A 19,356-nucleotide genomic window follows, 5' to 3' on the forward strand; every position below is an offset into this window, starting at 1 on the left:
CCCCGGTGTGTGCGGTACCCCTCGTGTCCCTAATATGGACATCAGCATCCCCGGTGTGTGCGGTACCCCTCGTGTCCCTAATATGGACATCAGCATCCCCGGTGCGTGCGGTACCCCTCGTGTCCCTAATATGGACATCAGCATCCCCGGTGTGTGCGGTACCCCTCGTGTCCCTAATATGGACATCAGCATCCCCGGTGTGTGCGGTACCCCTCGTGTCCCTAATAGGGGCATCAGCATCCCCGGTGTGTGCGGTACCCGTCGTGTCCCTAATATGGGCATCAGCATCCCCGGTGTGTGCGGTACCTCTGGTTTGTGCGGTACCCGGTGCGTGTTTATCTTGGGCAACGGTGCCCAGTTTGTGCGGTGCCCCCATGTGTGTGCAATTTGAGGGTCAGCATCCCTCGTGTGTGCGGTGCCGGCTGCGTGCCCCCCCTACCCCCCCCGGTGTGCTTAATATGGGCGTCGCCATCCCCGGTGTGTGCGGTACCTCTAGTTTGTGCGGTATTCGGTGCGTGTTTATCTTGGGCAGCGGTGCCCCGTTTGTGTGGTTCCCTCCTATTTGCGGTACCCGGTGTGTACGGTACATCTGGTTTGTGCGGTACCTCCGTGTGTGCCTAACTTGAGCACCGGCGCACGGTGTGTGCGGTACCCGGTGCGTTCAGCCCCCTCTCTGTGTGCTTAATTTGGGCATCGGTACGCCCGGAATGTGCGGTGCCACCGGTGTCTGCGCCTCCCCCCGTGTGTGCGGTACCCCCGTGTGTGTTTAACTTGAGCATCATCCCCGCCATATGTGTGCGGTACCCGGTGAATGCAGTATTCCCGGTGCGTGTTTATCTTCGGTAGCGGTGCCCTGTGCGTGCGGCATCCCCGGTGTGTGCGGTACTCGGTGTGTGCGGCGCTCCCGGTGCGTGTGTAGCTTGGGCAGCGGCGCTCCACTGTTTGCGGTACCCCCGGTGTGTGCAGCAGCCCCAGTGCCAGCGGTACCCCCGGGGCGTATGGCACCCCCAGTGTTTGTGGTACCCCCAGCGTCTGCAGCACCTCCGGTGTGTGCAGCAGCCCCGGTGCCTGCTGTGCTCCCGGTGCGTGTTTAGCTTGGGCAGCGGCGCCCCGGTGCTTGCGGTGCACCCGCTGCGCAGGGCACCCCCGGTGTTTGTGACACCTCCGCTTAACTTGAGCACCAACGCCCCGGGTCGGGGACAGAGAAACCGCGGTGATGCTGCTGCGGTGATGCTGCTGCCGACGCTGTGCCTCCATCTCCGCCCCTCGCGCGGCGCCACCGCGGCCGCGCTTTGTGGGAGGGGCAGAAGCGTTCCGCGCTCTCCCATTGGCTGCTGCGCCGCCGCTGCCACCAATGAGCGGCGAGGAAGCGTTGCCATTGGTCAGACGCTCTGATGGGCAGCGGGGAGAGCCAATGAGCGCCGTGCGCGGAGCCGCCCCCGGAAGCGCGCGGCTCTGCAGCTGCAGCCCGAGCGGGGGCCGCGCCATGGCGGGAGGGGCGGCCTCGCTGCGCGCCCTGCTCCGCGCCGCCAACGCGCTCCTGAGGCAGCGCCAGTACCGAGCCGCGCTCGCTGTCATCAAAGGCTTCCGCAATGGGGCCGTGTGAGTGCGGCGGAGCGGGGAGAGGGACCGGGAGGGGGCCGGGCCTGGAGTCCCTCTGAGCCCCTCGTGGGCCTCTCAGTGAGTGCTGGGAGAGACGGGGTTGTGTGGGCTGCGGAAGAGGAGGCTCCACAGGGACCTTGGAGCAGCTTCCAGTGCTGAGAGGGGCTCCAGGAAAGCTGAGAAGGGGCTCTTGGTCAGGGAGGGCAGGGACAGGACGAGGGGGAAGGGTTTGAAGCTGGAAGAGGGGAGATTGAGATGAGCTCTTAGGGAGAAATGTTTCCCTGGGAGGGTGGGGAGGCCCTGGCCCAGGTTGCTCAGGTTGCCCCATTCCTGGAGGTGTTCCAGGCCATGGGGAAAGCACAGCTGAAAGAGTTGGGGTTGTTCAGCCTGGAGAAGAGAAGGCTCTGAGCAGCTTGCAGGACAGAAGGGGACTCCAGGAAAGCTGGGGAGGGACTTTTTAGCAAGGACTTGTTGTGACAGGATAAAGGGTAATGGTTTTAAACTAAGGGAGGAGAGATTTAGTCTGGATATAAGGGAGAATTTTTTTACAATGAGGGTGGGAGGCCCTGGCCCAGGTTGCCCAGAGCAGTGGTGGCTGCCCCATCCCTGGAGGTGTTCCAGGCCAGGTTGGATGAGGCTTGGAGCAACCTGATCCAGTGGGAGGTGTCCCTGCCCATGGCAGGCGGTGGAACTGGATGGAATTTAAGATCCCTTCCAACCCAAACCATTCCCTTCCAACTCCGGTTATTCTACAATTCTATGATTTTTCTTAAGCCTGTGGTTCCTTCTGGTCTCATGTGTTTCTGGACTGGCTTAAGAGTGAGACATAATTCCTTAGGTAGCACCTTGTGGCTGCCAATAAAATGGAAATACACTCTTTTTACACTGTAATGCGAAAAGTTTGAAATACATTATCACTTTTGCAGCTATGGAGCAAAAATCCGTGCCCCGCATGCCTTGGTGATGACTTTCCTGTTCAAGAGTGGAAGGTACGAACCACAGTGCTGTGTTTCTGTTACTGTGTAGAGTGCTTTTGTTCAAGTACTTGGTTTTCCGTGTTTCCAGAGGGCTTAAAAAGTCAAAAAGATGTGTGTGTTGTGGTAACAGCCTGTTCTGATAGCAGCACAGGCAACACATATGTGCACACAAATATACATGTGTATGGGAGTTAAATGCTTGTGCAGTGGTTGATGAGAACCAGTGGATAGAGAAGAAATTTGCCACTGCAAACAGCAGTGCTCTGCTCTGCGCTCAGATAAGGGAAGCCAAGCTTTAGCAGCACATGTCATGGCTTTCCGTGCTTATGCCAGAGGTTGGCACTTAGGCAAAAAATTAAAAATAATGAAAAATAAAAAATGTCTCCTTGGCAATTGATAGAAGTAGAGAAAAGCACAGCCTGCGGTCTAAGCGGAGCTGTCAAATATGTTCAGGTGAGCCAGAGTTCAAGGGGTTTTTCTTCCCTCACAAAGTACCTGTTCTGTGGGATGCGCAAGTGGTCAGTGTAGAGGGACGTAGTGTCCAGGCTGAGCGACTGCTACAGTTTTGCCTTTCTACTTCTCTAATCATCTGCTTCTTTTCCTCAGCTTAAAAGAAAAATTGAAATCGATTGCTCAGGCTACGTACACTCATTCCCGGAACCTGGCATTTTTTGTGTTCACCTACAAGGGGCTGATGGCATTGCAGGCCCAACTACAGGGGAAAAAAATTCCGTTTCATTCTTTCCTTGCAGCCTGCATTGGAGGCTGGCTAGTGTTCGGTGAGAACAATCCCATCAACAGCCAGGTAAATGCATTTGTTGAAAGTTTCCTTGTCAGAAAAGCTAACTGGCAGGTGACTGTGTGCCAGGAACTGGTTGGTGTGGCCTGGCATGGTTCTGTGGTTCTTACTGTGTAGCATTACTCTTTTTATCATATTTTTCTTCACACAAGTTGTGTTTCTGGCTGTGCTGCACTTAAATACTAGAGGTGGTTGTGCAGTGTGAGACCTAGGAGCCCACGTTTAGCTCCAGAGCTGCACTGTGTGCTGAGAAAGGCAGGCAGGCAAGCAATCCAAAGGCAGTGGGTTACCCAAAGTGTTGTCTGGGCTGTGGTAAGTGACTGCATGTGCTTCTGGTCTGCTCGCTCGCAGGGCTAAACCCCATAGCTGGAACACTGAGTGCAGAGCACAAAGTCACTGAGCTACACAGAACTGAGCTGCTTAAACTGACAAAAGCTGCTCAGGTTTGGCTGTTGAGTCACAGTTACAGATGAATGAATCGGTAAAAGACAGACGCAGAGTCATCAGAGATGTTTTTCTTATGCAGTCCTCTGCAAGAGCATGCCTTCAGTCTGGTTTTAGGATGTGTCCAGTCTACTGAGGCTATATCTGCTTGCCAGGTGAGCAGGGCCGCTCTGGGATGATTCCATCAGCAGCAGTGTTGGAGGCGGTATTAGTTGAGTAAAGAGAAAAGTTGTGCAACTGCAAAGAAATGTTGCATCAAGAGTGACTTGTTGATTACTACACTGGAGCACCAGCAGAGAAGCAGGGCTTTGAGGACTTGGGGAAAGCGCAGGCTGAGAGAGTTGAGGCTGTTCAGCCAGGAGAAGAGGAGGCTTCAGGGAGACCTTAGAGCAGCTTGCAGGACTGAAAGGTGATCCAGGAAAGCTGGGGAGGGGCTTTTTAGCAAGGTCTGTTGTGACAGTGCAAAGGGTAATGGTTTTAAACTAAGGGAGAGGAAATTTAGACTGGATATAAGAAAGTATTTTTTTACAATGAGGGTGGTGAAACACTGGCACAGGTTACCCAGGGAGGGTTTCCACCCCTGGAAACATTCAGAGTCGGTCTGGATGGGGCTCTGAGCAACCTAATTGGTTGAATATGTCCCTGCTCCTGCAGTGGGGGTGGGCTGGATTACCTGCAAAGGTGTCTTCAACCCGAACCATTCTATGATCTCCAGTTATAAAGGCTGCTCGTTAGGTGACCCTACAGCCCGTTCACTGTCAAGTTGCATAAATTATTTGCACCCCTCTTGCCTGGCTTAGGGCTTCTAAATCACTTAACTTGCATACTGTATCTGGTCAGGTGATTTATCTAATGTTCTTTGGGTTTTCTCTCCATGCAGATCATTATGTACCTGCTGTCCCGTATCCTGTTTGGCTTGTCTCGGCTGGCGGTGGAAAAGGGTTACGTCCCACAACCAAAACAGGATCCCTTTCCACTTGTTGCTGCCCTGATATGGGGGACAGTTCTCTGGCTCTTTGAATACCACCGGGAAACTCTGCAGCCTTCTCTGCAGTCCTCCATGACCTACCTGTACGATGACAGTAACGTATGGCATGATGTTTCCGACTTTCTCATTTACAACAAGAGGACAGACAACAAGTAGGTGGTTCATTGTAAAACACCTTTGAATGGGATGGTACCTTCCAGCAGCTGAGGGAAAAGGTTCTTCTGTGGCTCCTGACTGGTGATTTTTAAAGTAACATCTAGCGAGCACAGTTACTTCTTGTGTCCTCGCCAAAGTGTTCTGATAAGTCTTCTCTTGGCTCTGTATAGAGCAAGCAAATACCCCACAGAAACTTCTTGCAGTCCTCGGTGAGAGGATTCCTTGGGAATGAGTTAAAATAAGTCTTTTTTTAAGAGAGGCCTTATTTTCCTTGCAAGTGTGTGGTTTTATTTATTAAAGGAATTAAATATACTTACAAAATGACAGCCTGACAGTAGGTGGGGAGCATGTCTGATCATGTAAAAGTATTGTAAGGGTTGTCTGAATGCTCATAAAGCAGAAGGGTTTTTCTGTGCTACTGTGTTCATTGTGGTGTGATGGGAGTGGGGACCTGCTGAGGTCTGAACGCAGGAGTGCAATGCCTTTATTCCTGTGGATGACTGGAAACCTCATTTAAACTATTGCAAGGACAGTTGTGTGCTCCATAAGAGAGTTTCTCTGCAGTTTCCCCTCAGGGAAACAATGAAATGCTTGAGAACAAGACTGGTAAGACTGATGAAAGCCTGGTAAATTGGGCTTGGAAGGATTATTTTTGCGTGGTTTCTTTGATGCACTTGCGCTGAATCTGTCCCTCTGCAGAGTGTGCTAATTAATACCCTGTAATCATTTTAAACTTGTTTGTAAACTTCTTAAAAGCTGCTTGAAGTATATACCAAAAACAGTTACGCAACTCGGACTCCTGTGGAAACAGGCTGAGGCACATCACACGCCCTCGGATATCACGCTAGGTGCTTTATACGTAGAAGCAAACAACACTTTTAGCGAGCACTTATGTTTTGGTGGAAGATAAGCACATGGTTTTTTCTTAGCTCCAGAATCCGCCCTCCGCAGCAGTGGCATGTGTTTGCTGTAATCAAACTTGAAGGTATGTGTAGTTTTTGCTGAGCCATGTTGAGACCACGAGTGAATGTATGAGTGAATCTTCCTCTTAAAAACACACTGCTGAGCCCCAGGAACAGCGCAGCATTCACTGGGCTTTAACAGGAGATAGACTGGAGAGTTGAGAAAGAACAAAACCGGCTTTAAAATAGATAAAATCAAACTGTTAATAGTACAAAGCACTTATACTGCTGTCTAACACTACACCATTCAATTAATGATGTATATTAAAATAATTCCTGAAATACAGGTTTTATGTGGTGGTGTCACAAGAGAGTTATTAAACACCCTGTGCTAATCAAAATCATCCTAACGGAAAAGGGAATATTTGCTCCTTTTTTATCCCTTGTTTAAAACAGGTTAGTTCTCTCTGCACCCCTCTGCTTTTCCATCCTGATTTAGAATCATAAATGGCTTGTGTTGGAAGGGACCTCAAAGCCCATCCAGTTCCACATCCCTGCCATGGGCACGGACACCTCCCACTGGATCCGGTTTCTCCAAGCCCCATCCAACCTGGCCTGGAACACCTTCAGGGATGGGGCAGCCACAATTTCTCGGGCAACCTGGGCCAGCAACTCACCATCCTCACTGTGAAGAATTTCTTCCAAATGTTAAATCTAAATTTTACCCCTTCCAATTTAAAGTAGTTTCACTTTGGTTTATCACTGCATGCCCTTATAAAAAGTCCCTCTGCTGCTTTCTTGTAGCCCCCATCAGGTACTGGAAGGCCACTACAAGGTCTTGACCTTGTCATTTCATAACTTTTTTGATGCTGTTCATCTTTGCAGCCTCTCTATTCTCCAGGTTCTAGCCGTTTGTCAGATTTAATGGTACAACCGAAACACTATGTTTAAGTTCAGGTAGCTTTTGTGCAGAAAAACTCTAGATTTCTTTAAGTCATTTTTCCATGTCCTTCTAAGCCCTTCTGAGTGCTGCTTTGCTCTTTAGTTATCCCCTCTCTTTGTCAGCAAGAGAGAGTTAAAAGTTCCCCTTGTCATAGTTTGGTGCTGTGATGTTTGAGGTTGAATCATGTCTTGAGTGTTTCAGGTCAAGTAGGAACAGAGTCTTCTGGCTCTCAAACTGAACCTAATGCTGAATCTCACTGCATTTGCTGAGAGATCGTACACTGTGGAGGCGGAAGCTTCTTTGTGCTCATTCGGTGCAAATCCATGACGTGCTCATCGCTGGTGCCCAGAAGACAAGATATTGCTGCAATAACTGCTCATGGTACCTTCAACTTTCAACATCACCAGCTATTATGGTCTCTGCTGGATACTTGAATTTGAACACCACTCAGTGTTTAATCAGACAGACCCCAGAAAAGCTATAGCAGTTAGGAACTGGTTTTTTTAATTTGTAGTTAAATATTTTGTTTGGTGTAGATAAGCCCAAAGATTCAAGTACAGGAAAAACACTGAAGTTACAGTTGAGCTCTGATTTCTTCACAGACTTTGTATCTTTACTTGCACCACAGACAGCTGAAGCAGTGCTAGTGCAGCACTCTTACGTCAGAAGCCTCAATATCGTTCCATTTAAGAATGTTAATATTCTGCTAATATTGCTGAATTCCTGCAGGCTTTGATAGGACCTCAGAAAACCCTTCTAGACTCTTGACAGCCGTGGCTTGGAGTTTCTCCTGAGTGCTGTAAGACTTGCAAGGCCCTGATCGTCTATAATTAATGTAGTAGAAAATGGTGCAGGCTGGTTATGTGAGCCCTGTGTCGGTGAGAAGTTTTTAACCTTTTTTATTTATGGCTGGCATTCCTTTCTCTGAGGAGTCTTGTGATTCCCTTAGAGGCAAAATAATTTTCTTCTGCTTGTAGTTCTACCTCTGCAGCCATGTGGCTACTTGTGAAGCACTTCTCTGGCCACGTGAAGGGGATTTTCTATGCTGCCAAAACATCGCTGTCCTCTCTAGGTCATAGAATCACTAGGTTGGAAAAGACCTTTGAGATCATCAAGCCCAAACATTCCTATCCACTACTAAACCATATCGCTACGCACTTCATCTACCCATCTTTTAAACACTTCCAGAGATGGTGAATCAATCACCTCCCTGGTCAGCCGGTTCCAGTACTTGATAACCATTTGGTGATGAAACTTTTTTCCTAATGTCCAATCTGTACCTGCTGGGGCGCAACTTGAGGTTCTCTCTCATCCTACCACCTGTCACTTGGGAGAAGAAACCAACACCCATCTCTCTATAACCTCTTTTCAGGCAATTGTGGCCAGTGATAAGGTCTCCCCTCAGCCTTCTCCAGGCTAAACAAACCCAGGTTCCTCACCCACTCCTCATAAGACTTGTTCTCCAGCCCCTTCCCCAGCTCTGTTCCCCTTCCCTATACACGTTCCAGGACCTCAATGTCCTTGTAGTGAGGGGCCCAAAACCGAACACAGTATTTGAGGTGCAGCCTCACCAATGCCGAGTACAGATGGCAGAACCAAGCCCATAGCAAGTTTCCAGGATCAGACTGGCCACCAGTCATACTTGGTTCAAAACACCCTTTTCCTCTTGGGAATCTCTCACCATCCTTGCTTTCAAAGCAAATTGTGCCCGAGCCTCAGACCATCTGTACTTTGATCCAGGAACCAGCTGCCGTCCCTGGAAGACAAACTGCACTCATCCCAGGAGCGGGACCCACGTAGCAGCAGCCATTAACCACGCGTTAGCGGACGGTTGGCTTTCCTGCTGTGCCAGGGCAGGACGTTAAGCTGCAAGTCACTTCTTTCCCCAGGGAAGTAATTGGAACAGGTCTTTAACGGCACCAGTCCGCATTGCTGTTCCTGTGACCAGATAGCTGGGGATGAACCCCTTATGCTGCCGAGGTGCTGGAACAATGCGGGCGTGTAGTAAGGAAGTGAACTAGAAGTAATTTGTCTGAGTCAGACTTTTCGGATACATAAGTTAACACTCCCAGCCCTCCCCCAGTGCATTGTGTTGGGGAATTGAGTCCCTGTTTGTGTTCTTTTTTATTAGCATTAAAACCGAAAGAAATAAAGAGGCAGTTGGGAAGCCACCTGCGAATCAGCCAAATGCTTAAGAATCACAAAGAAGTGCCATTCTCTTCCCCTACCAGCCCCGATTGGGTTTGAATTTTAAAATGAACTTGGGTTTGTTTGTCTACCCCAGCTTTATTTTCCCTTGTTATTTCTTCCTCGACACCTGACTGAGAGATGCTGAGTGCCACGAAAGAGGAGCGGGGTGTCTCAACGCTTAGCTCATTTTGTCAAAAATTAGGAATTCTTAAAACACTCTTTTAAAAATGATGCTCCTCCAGATTTTAAGCTTCTTTTGGAGGCATTTTTAAAGGTTAATGAATCAAACCGATCAAAAGTTTTCAGCAAGCCTTGAAGAGCAGAGTGGCGATGCTGAGCTATTAATCATTCATTTTATGAAGGAACAAAGCAAGCTAGGGGTTATTTACTGCCGCTGCATGCTGCCCTAGCACGCACACTGTGCTTCCCTTCTCTTTGGAGGGCAGCTTGTGTGGCAGTGCTGGCTGTCGGCATGGCTGAGGAACCGTTTCTGGGACAATTGCATTATTTAACAAAGGTGACAATTAAATGGCCGCATGACATTTGGGTTAGGGGAGGCTTTCTGTGCTGTGTTTGATCCTTTTAGTTCAGGGGAGAATAATTCTGAAAGCAAACCTTGTGCTTGTCTAATTAGTGCCACAGAGGAGTGCTGGCGGAGGTTGTGGCTGCTGTAAGGGGTGAGCCTGCGTTCACAGAGTGGCAGTGGGCTTTGTCCCATCGCCCTCCGTGTGTCTGGGCAGTGTCCAGCCCTGCTCCAGACAGTGGAGTTGGGAGGCAGAGGCTGCAGAACGGCTTCAGTATTGGTGCTGTGAGAGTTTCTTGCCCTGGTAGAGTAGTTCCAGCTCTGCTTTAAACCAAGCTGGGTGTGGGTGAAGCACAGGGGTGTTCTCTGGCTGTTGAAGCAGACCAGAACCAGGGACCCATTGGGACCCCTGTGACAGCAGAGGGGCCCCTGGGCACACCAAACTCTGCAGGTGAGAGCAGTTTTGGTTGGCTGGTGCTGGCAGAGTAACCAGAACCCCTGGCAGATACCCTCCCACAGGAGAACCTGCTGTGACTCCAACTCCTTTTCACTGCCTCAGCACAAATTCGACCTTTGGATAACACCCAGAGCCGTGTGCTGGTTCCTATTTGTCCGGTTGTGTTTGTCTTCCCAGATCGTGCCAACCTGAGCAGAACGTGTTCCCTTCTCTGATGCTGGTTTTGAAATCCAGCAGATAAGGGAGGAGAGAAAACAAGGCGTAATGCATCCAGCGCAATGTCTGTCTGCCACTGTTAATATTTTAGGGGTGCTAATCTTACATTTTCAACCTGTGTGTTCATACCAGATTGTTGGAGGAGGTAACTTTTTTCTTCACATAGCAGCATTTTTATTTGCCTCATTTTCTTATGATGTTGGTGATGAGGGGCAGGAAAAATAAATTAAATGCTAATACAAGTTAATATTACCTCTGCTTTTGGTATACGTTTTATGTTCATAATTGCTTTGTAATCCAAGCCCTGATTTTCTGACAGCATAGAATAAAATTAAGAACATAAACTCAGGTAACTTGTAATTACACTGATTTGAATGCTTGTAGGAATATCTCAGGGTTTGGGTTTAAAACGTGTGGAAGAGGGGGCAATGGGTTGTGGAAGTCGCTCTGTCTGCTACGAGTTGACTTCTTGCATGGTCAGCGTTGTACATCGATCAGAGACTTTCTGCCAAACCCATGTGCAGATTATTGCTGTATAATCACTCCTTCAATATAATACTGCATTTTCTATAGGAATAATAAAAACCTAATTTTTTGTCATTTTTTGTTACTGTCATCATTATTAATCTCAAATAAATTAAGTAATGCTTAATTAATGCACGTTACTCATCCTATATGCAGAGAAGTCATGCACAGAGTGCATTTTTGGCATCACTTGTGCCCTCATGTTACCAGCTCGGAGGCAATTTGGACCACACCACCAGATTTACCTACTGCAATGCTGGCTGGGTTGGATCCGCGCTGCAAGGATAAACTGGGGTGGCTGGGTTTTCCTTTTGAAGCATGAACTTTCTGGTGCTGTAGCTGTTGGGCTCGCTTAGTGTGGTTGTATCTTCAGATTGAAAGAGTCAGACTGGGACGAAGCTGGGAGGTTCGTGGTGTGTATGAACTGGGCACGCTCAGACACAGTGTAAATGGGAAAGAGTGTGACCGGCTCTTGCACTGTGCCAGCAAAGAGTCTGTCTGTCCCGCTGGGTATTCCTGGGGTGGCACTTACAAGGGCAGACTGCTCCCTGGTGCCTTAGGACCACCAGGAACGCATGTGGAGTCTGGCTTCTGTTTGTCTGCCTGGTCCTTGCCCAAATATTCGTCTTCAGAGCAGAAAGCTTGTGGCGGGACCATCTGCCAGAGCAGGGCAGAGGTACAAGGCGTTGGACACTAGTCTGAACCCATTAGCTAAACAAAATCGGGACATAAACATACAGCTGGACAAAATAAGGATGTATGTAGGTGATTTTGCTGCCTTTTCTCAGGCAAGAACTGCAAAGGGAATATGCTGTGATAGTGGAGATAAAGCAGTCCGTGTGAGGGGCTCCCTGTGACACGGGCAGGTGAGGGACGTCCTGGTCCCCAGCAAGAGAGGGTCCCTCTGCGAGGGGAGCACTGTGTAGCTCTAAGACAAAACCTCCTGTAATACTTGAGTGTCCAGGCCAGGGAGAAGCCAAATTAATGCCTCCAGCCCCCATCTTAAATGGTTCCTGCACCACCACCTCAAATCATCCTCAAATCATCTTACTGTACCTGAGCCCTTCTCCCATTCCAAGTGAAGCTCTGAGTGTGCAAGGAGAGAAATGGTTCAGCCTCTCCATTCCTCCACAGGCTTGGAGTGAAAGAAAAGAGTCTTGTCAGAGTGGCTTTTAGCAACTGGTGTGGAAAGCGGGCATTTGTCCTCTGTCTTTCAGAGGATGGAACACGATTGCCCCTGTTGGGGTGTGAAGAGCAGAGCGGGGAGTGGGCTCCTTGCTCCTGTCCTTTCTACTGAAAGACTCCACAGATAGATGTGAGCTTTAATAACAGATGCCATCGTATGAGAGGAAGAAGGATCTTGCTGAAGAAGTTGTCCTCAGCAGCCAAGAGAGTAGCTGACCTGATGTCCTGGGAGAACTGCTGGTGTCATCTTCTGTGACAAGATGCAAGGAAACAAGCAGTTCCTGGCTTTTGGGAGTGGGATCTGAGAGAAGGCACCCAAACCAGTGGTGCTCTCCTTCTGCCACAAGCAAGCTTTAGTTCTTCTGTTTATGCTATCAGAAAATTGCTTTGGTTCCCATAGAAAAAAAAAGGCAATGGCTGAGGTGATGGAGGTGGAGAGTGGTAAGGGCGGGATAGCAGGAGTCTGGGGGGTTCTGGGTGTCTCCAAACTGCCTGTCCCCTCTGTGGGTGCCACACTGCCAGCTCGCTGTCACCCGAACCAGAGTGCTGTGAACAGGAGCCTTGTCAGGAGAGCTCAGGGAAGTTACATTTCCACTCATGCGACACAGTCATTCCAGTGTGGCAGCACAGCACGGTCTAGATGGGAGAGGCTTTCAGCAGGTCCATGCTACGGATGACAAGGACAGCCGATGTGCTTCTGGGGCACCTATGTGCCAAGGTCAACTGAGCACAGGGATGCTGGTTTGCACCCTGCCAGCTCTCCTGCCCATTCCCACTGCCAGGAGATGATTTTGCAGTACAGGTACCAGCTCCAGCCCTGTCTACACCTTCTCTTTCCATGCAAGGATCAACAAACACTCCTTGGCTTGAGTCCGCCCAGTGTGCAAGGCAGCCAGAACCCACCTGAACTTGGTGATTGCTGGGGTACAAAGTGAATAACCTTCTTGATCCCAAGCGGGGCTGTGGAGACCAGACTTTATCTTTGCAGAGCCCCCACCAGACAGCTCGTCTTGGGAGCACATCACTCTTCGGCAGGGCTGGTGAGGCCAGGAGGCTGCAGCTGTGCAGGACATGCGATTCATCTGTCAGCACAGCCATGCAGGTTTGTGCTCTGCCTGCTCTCACTGCCAGGAGATGACTTTACAGCACAGGTACTAGCTCCAGCCCTGTCTGCACCTCCTCTTTCCATGCAAGGACCAACAAACCCCTCTTGGCCTGAGTCTGCCTGGTGTGCAAGACAGCCAGAACCCATGCAAAATATATGATTGCTGGGGTACAAAGTGAATAACCTTCCCCATCCCATGCTGGGCTTTGGAGACTTTATTTTTGCAGAGCACCCACCAGACAACTCATCTTGGGAGCTCACCACTCCTTGGTGACTCCAGGAGAAGGCTGCAGCTGTGCAGGAGGTCAGATTCATCTGCCAACACAGGGATGCAGCTTCTCTTTCAGTGCAAGGACCAGCAGACACCCCTTGGCCTGAGTCAACCCAGTGTGCAAGGTGGCCAGATCCCATGCAAAATCTATGATTAGAATCACCAGGTTGGCAAAGACCTTTTGGATCATCGAGTCCAACCGTTCCTATCTGCCACATAGAATCACAGAAAACTGCTGGGGTACAAAGTGAATAACCTTCCCCATCCAGGCGGGGCTTTGGAGACAGGACTTTTTGCAGAGCACCCGCCAGACAGCTCATCTTGGGAGCTCACCACTCTTTGGTGACTCCAGGAGAAGGCTGCAGCCGTGCAGGAGGTGGGATTCATCTGCTTTCCTTCACATACATGCAAGAAAAGCCCTTCTTTCTCCCACCAACATCGGCCTTTCTCTTTCCAGCTGCCTCCTCCAACACTGAAACCTTTAGAGAAGTTGCTCAGAGGCGCCCAGAATCCAAACTCCTGAGTGAATTAGGGGCAGAGAAAGGAAAAAAACCCATCCTTTGTGCGCCCAAGGAATCCCGGGGGCGGCAGGGGCGGCGGAGGGGGGGGGAAGGCGATGTTCGCCACCTTCCCCCCCCCTCCACCGCCCCTGCCGCCCGCTGATTGGTCTTTTGTCAGCGCCGACCAATGAGAGGTCGCGGGGCTGAGCGCTGCAGCCAATGGGAAGGCGGCGGGGGCGGCGCGCGGCGCTTTCGCGGCAAAAAGGATTTGGCGCGCAAAGGCGCGCGCGCGCGCGCGGGAGATCGAGAAGGAGCCTCCGCCGCCGCCACCGCCGCACAACAATACGGCGGGAACGGAGCCGCCCGGTTCCCCCTCCTCGCCGATATGGGCCGGAGCCTCGCTTCTTCCTCCCTGCCCGCCGCGCCGCCCGCCGCCGCCGTCCCGGTGGCCATGTGAGCCATGGCGGCGGGCGGCGCGGCGGGGCTGGCGGCGCTGCTGGGCAGCGCTTCCCCGCGCCTCCTCATCGTCTCCGCCGCCGAGGAGCCCGCGGGCGGCCCCGAGCACGACGCCGAGCTCTTGCTCTTCGCCACGCCGCAACCCGAACGCCCCGGGGCCGCCCCGAGACGGCCCGCGCTCGGCCGCCCGCCGGTAACCGCGTTAGACTGGGCTGTGTGTTAGACTGGGCCATGTGTTAGACTGGGCCGCTCTGGGCGTTAGACTGGAGCAATCTGTGCTTTATACTGGGCTAGGCATTATGCTGGACTCGGCCATGTATTATATCGGGTCGCTTTGTGCCTTATACTGGACCAATGTGTGAGTTATACTGGGCTGTGGATTGTACTGGACAGGGCCATGTATTATACTGGACCAATCTGCACATTATACTGGGCTGTCTATTATACTGGACCAGTCTGTGCATTATTCTGGGCTGTAAGTTGTACTGGGCCAGTCTGTCCTTTATACTGGGCTGTCCTTTGTACTGGGGTAGTCCATTATACTGGGCTGTCTGTTATACTGGGCTGTAACTTATACTGGGTCGCTCTGTCCATTATACTGGATCAATCTGTGAATTATACTGGGCTGTAAATTCTACTGGACTGGGCTGTGCATCATGCTGGGCTGTTGTGCATTGTACTGGACTAGGTGGTATACCAGGCCATGGAATGCTGGGCAGCATTGGATCAGGCTCTATACTGTGCCAGACTGCGCTGTACCATGCTGTTCTATACCACTCCGTGCTCTGCTCTGCTCTGTGCTGTGCCATGCCATGACCTGCTGGGCCGTGCTGGGCCATGCTATACCAGCTGTGCTGTGCCAAGCTGTGTCATGTTATCCTGGTTGTGCTGTGCTGTGCCATGCTATATGGCCCATGCTGAGCCATGCTATACTGGTTGTGCTGTGCTGTGCCCGTGCCATGCTATATGGCCCGTGCTGAGCCATGCTATACTGGCTGTGCAGTGCTGTGCCATGCTATATGGCCCATGCTGAGCCATGCTATACTGCTGTGCCGTGCTGTGCCCGTGCCATGCCACGCCACACACCTGCCAAGTGCAGCCCTGCCCCAGCTGCCACTGCGGAAGCTGCGCGCCCAGCGCTGGGCCGTGCTTCGCCTCCCCTTTCTGTGGCCCCCGCCTGCTTTGGGGCGCTCCCTGCAGCTGGGCCACTTCCCCTGTGTCTCCTGCCAGGGAGCCGCTCCTGTCAAACCCGTTCCTGCCGGGAGCAGGGGCTTTTGTGCCCGACGTTGCTGTGGCCCTGGGGGATCCCTCAGGGGTCCCTCAGAGCCACTCTCTGTTGCCAGCACTGGGGGGGCAGCGGGGACTGTGGGGTGGAGGTCACCCCTCTGAGAAGCCCCATCCTTTGCAGGTGAAGAGGAAACTGAACTTGGAGACGGATCACCAGTACATAGCAGAGAGTTTGACAGTGGGCCGGGGCAAGGCCAGGAACCCCACTAAAGGTACCGTCTCTGCTTCCTCAGCCTTCCCCAAGCCAGCCCACCCCAGAGCAGGGGATCCTGCAGCCCCATCTGCTGCGCTGCGCCTCCAGCCTCCTCCCTGGCAGCTTCTTCTTGTCTCTTCCTGTCTCTTTGGAGAAGCTGTTCCTGGGGCCGGGCCGTTTCTGGCAGTTCTCTCCAGCCTGTGTTGCTGTCCCCTGGGCTGGTGGCGTGGTTGTCCTGCCTGTCTGCTGGGCACCACACCAGCTCCAGCTGTAGCTGCCAGCACGGCGTTGGTGCAGTGTCCCAGCTGGACCCTCCATCACCTCCTCCCTGAGCTCCGCCTGGGACCTTGGTGTCACAGCCAAGCTGGCGGTCATGACTGAGCATGGGTGGCAAAGCCACACCAGGTCCTACAGCATCCTTCCCATGGAGGATGCAAGGAGCTCACCCCATTGCCCTTGGATAGCCGATGGGCTTCAGGGTGCCTGGTCCATGAGCCACCTGTGAGCAAGGGAGGACGTTTGGGGACCTTCCAGCTCTGGCTGAAAGCACTGGCTTTCTGTTGTGGCTAAATCATGCTTGTCCTTGGTGGCTGGCAGGGGCAAAGTCTCCTGGGGAGAAGTCCCGCTACGAAACCTCACTGAACCTCACCACCAAGCGCTTCCTGGAGCTCCTGAGCCAGTCGCCTGATGGCGTAGTGGACCTCAACTGGGCGGCTGAGGTCTTGAAGGTGCAGAAAAGGCGCATCTACGATATCACCAATGTCCTGGAGGGCATCCATCTCATCACCAAGAAGTCCAAGAACAACATCCAGTGGCTGTATGTTCCCAGGCCAGGCTCTCATGGAGTCATGCTGGGCTGTCCCCTGGGATGGGGGAGTCCCCTGAGTCCAGCTTGGGGTGGAGCAGGGTCTCACTGGAATGGAGAAGTTCAGTGGTGTGGCTGGAACTGCTTGGAGGTTGAGTGGTAGCTCCCTATTTGCGTGGTCTGTGGCCCCGGGCAAGGGCTGTGCTTGGCTGTGGATGGCTCTCCTGAGCAATTGATATCCTTCTGTCGGCTGCGAGTCCTCTTTGGACACTCTGAGCCAACCTGGGGAGCGAGGGGACTGCATCTGGGCTTGGAGAGGAGACCACAGGGTTGTGTCCTCCTGGGAAATCCCCACAGAGACAATTCCCTGGGTACGGGGTGGGATTTAGCCTGGCCCAGGTTGGGACAGTGCTTGAGGATGGTCAGGTGTGGGGTTTGGCTCCTGATGGCCACAATACTCCCCAGGGGCAACCAGGACACCGTGGGGGCCCCTGGCCAGCACCGGCTGCTGGAGAAGGAGCTGCGGGAGCTGCAGGCGGCCGAGCGGCAGCTGGACGACCTCATCCAGATGTGCACAGTGCAGCTGCGCCTGCTCACTGAGGACCCCGCCAACCAGCAATATCCTTCGGTGCGGGGCCGGGATGGGGCTGGCTGGGTGGGGGGGACATGCTTGAGCCCTAAGATGAGCCCAGCTGCATTGCAGGCGGGGTGTTTCACCGTCTGCCCTGCTGCCACATGAAAGCGTCTCTATATCTGCTCCTTGACTCATCACACCGCAGCCTACGTGACCTGCCAGGATCTCCGGAGCATTGTGGACCCCTCGGAGCAAATGGTGATGGTTATCAAAGCTCCCCCAGAGACCCAGCTGCAGGTCGCAGACCCAGCAGAGGTGAGCTGGGGCCACTGACTGCTCCTTCATGTCCGCAAAGCCCAGCCCAGGCTCCCCAAGCATCCTCGTGCCTCCTTGTCTCACTCCTCTCCCCTTTCCCTAGGCTTTCCAGGTCTCTGTGCGAAGCACTCAGGGCCCCATCGACGTCTTCCTCTGCCCCGAAGACAGCTCAGGGGTCTGTAGCCCCGTCAAGAGCCCCTTCAAAGGCTCCATAGAGGAGTCTCCTCCAAGCCATTCGCAGCCCAGAGCCTCCCCGCTCCTGCATCCAGCCCAGGACATGAACATGCCGCTGCTGCCTGGAGAGCAAGGTGGGCAGCCAGGGCTGGGGACGGGAGGGACGTGGGGACAGGGTACTGGTGCGGTGGCGCAGGGTCTCTTGCTGTGTTTGCAGCTGTGAGCCCCTCTGCTGTTGGCACAAGCAAGGAGCTGGGGTGATGCTTGCGCACTGCAGGGAGGCAGGTTCTCCTGCAGAACCGAAAACTGCTTTTCAGGGTAGGGGTTTGCAACTATTGTGGGATTTACGGATGCTTCCCACCTCTGCAGAGACACTGCTGCCAGGGACGAGCGCGCTGCCCAGCAAGTGCTCGGCGGAGGAGGTGAGCCTTTCCCCACTGGCCTCGATGGACACCCTCCTGGAGCAGAGCAGGGAGGATTTTTCAGGTTTCTTGGCGGACGAGTTCATTAATTTGTCGCCGCCGCAGGCGCAGGATTACCACTTTGGCTTGGAGGAGGGTGAGGGCATCAGTGAGCTCTTTGACTGCGACTTTGGGGACTTTACACCTTTGGACTTCTGATGCTCTGCTGGGGTGCCCGCAGGGGAGGCGTCAGGCAGGAGGGGCACCCCCAAGCTCCTGCCCTCTTAGGCAGGGTGGGCAGCCCCCCCCAGCTGCAATGCCCGTAGCTCCTCTCCCTTTTTGCAATATTTTCTCATTGTCCCTCCAGCCCCCTGAGCCCGTCAGGGGCCGGAGGCACCCCCAGCTCCAGCCCTACAAGGGGGAAGCTGGGGTGGGGGTCCCATCTCAGGGCACCCCCCAAAACAGGGCCCTGACCACAGGGAGGGGCTGCCCAGGGCAGAGCCGTTCCTCCCCCGTGTGCCCATTCCAGAGCTTTAAGCAGTCCTGTGTATAGATTTGATTAATTTATTATTGTCCCCTGGGGACAGCGTTGAATTTCCCGGGGAGGCTGTGGGGGCCGTGCAGCAGAGTGGGGGTGCTGAGAAGTTTTGCTGGGAAGGGGGTGGCGGAGACATGGGGGATGCTGGGTCGGGGCTGTCCCCCCTTACGTGGGGGGATGCCCACAGCCCAGCTGAGCATGGGGTATTTATTTATTATTTATGGCGTGTGGGAGCTCTCCCAGGACACTGGGAGGGGAGTGGGAGCTGGGGGGGACTGTGCTGGTGGGGAGGGACACAGAGGGTCCCACCTAGGGTTTGCTGGCACGTCCCAGCTTTGCTCGTGGCCAAACCAGGGCTGCTGGTGAGGCCACTGCTGTGGGGGGTGGCTGTGGGACAGGGGATGGGGGCTGGTGGCCTCAGAACCAGGCTTAGGTCCCCTCAGAGGGGACACAGGGCTGTCCCAAGGGGAGGGTGCACCCTGTGGGTAAGGACCCAATGCTGTCTCCAGGATTTTTTTCCTCTCCCAATGCAGCCATTCAGCCGTTTGGCTCTGTCCCCCCTTCTCTGGACCACGGGGGCTCAGAGATGGGGGTCCAAGGGCTGGGCTGGAGACGCACTTTCACTTTTACCGCCTTTTTAACAAGCTTGTGTTCCTCTGAGCTTCGAGTTTAATAAAGGTTTTTACTGACTGGTCTCCAGTGCGGGTCTCTGCTTGTGTTACTGGAGGTGGTGGGGACACCAACCCACGAAACCAAGGGATTTGGGGTTATTTTGTATTTTTTTGATCTTTTTGAACGTGAAAAGCAGGAGCAGGAATGTCTCTGCCTGG

General features: G+C 52.9%; 2 protein-coding genes across 2 annotated transcripts; both read left to right on the forward strand.

The window, feature by feature from the left end:
• Nucleotides 1-1,442: 1,442 nt before the first annotated feature.
• PXMP4 (peroxisomal membrane protein 4) lies at nt 1,443-6,214 on the forward strand. Its single transcript, XM_009565413.2, has 4 exons — nt 1,443-1,602; nt 2,529-2,591; nt 3,186-3,384; nt 4,703-6,214. The coding sequence occupies exons 1-4, from the start codon at nt 1,487-1,489 to the stop codon at nt 4,964-4,966; spliced, it is 642 nt and encodes a 213-aa protein (XP_009563708.2). The 5' UTR covers nt 1,443-1,486; the 3' UTR covers nt 4,967-6,214.
• A 7,846-nt stretch (nt 6,215-14,060) lies between these two features.
• On the forward strand, nt 14,061-19,180 carry E2F1 (E2F transcription factor 1). The gene is made up of 7 exons (XM_009565414.2): nt 14,061-14,432; nt 15,648-15,738; nt 16,317-16,536; nt 16,990-17,142; nt 17,299-17,413; nt 17,517-17,721; nt 17,957-19,180. The coding sequence occupies exons 1-7, from the start codon at nt 14,244-14,246 to the stop codon at nt 18,205-18,207; spliced, it is 1,224 nt and encodes a 407-aa protein (XP_009563709.2). The 5' UTR covers nt 14,061-14,243; the 3' UTR covers nt 18,208-19,180.
• Nucleotides 19,181-19,356: the final 176 nt, after the last annotated feature.

This window comes from Cuculus canorus, chromosome 16 (genome assembly GCF_017976375.1).
Source record: "Cuculus canorus isolate bCucCan1 chromosome 16, bCucCan1.pri, whole genome shotgun sequence".
Taxonomy (NCBI): domain Eukaryota; kingdom Metazoa; phylum Chordata; class Aves; order Cuculiformes; family Cuculidae; genus Cuculus; species Cuculus canorus.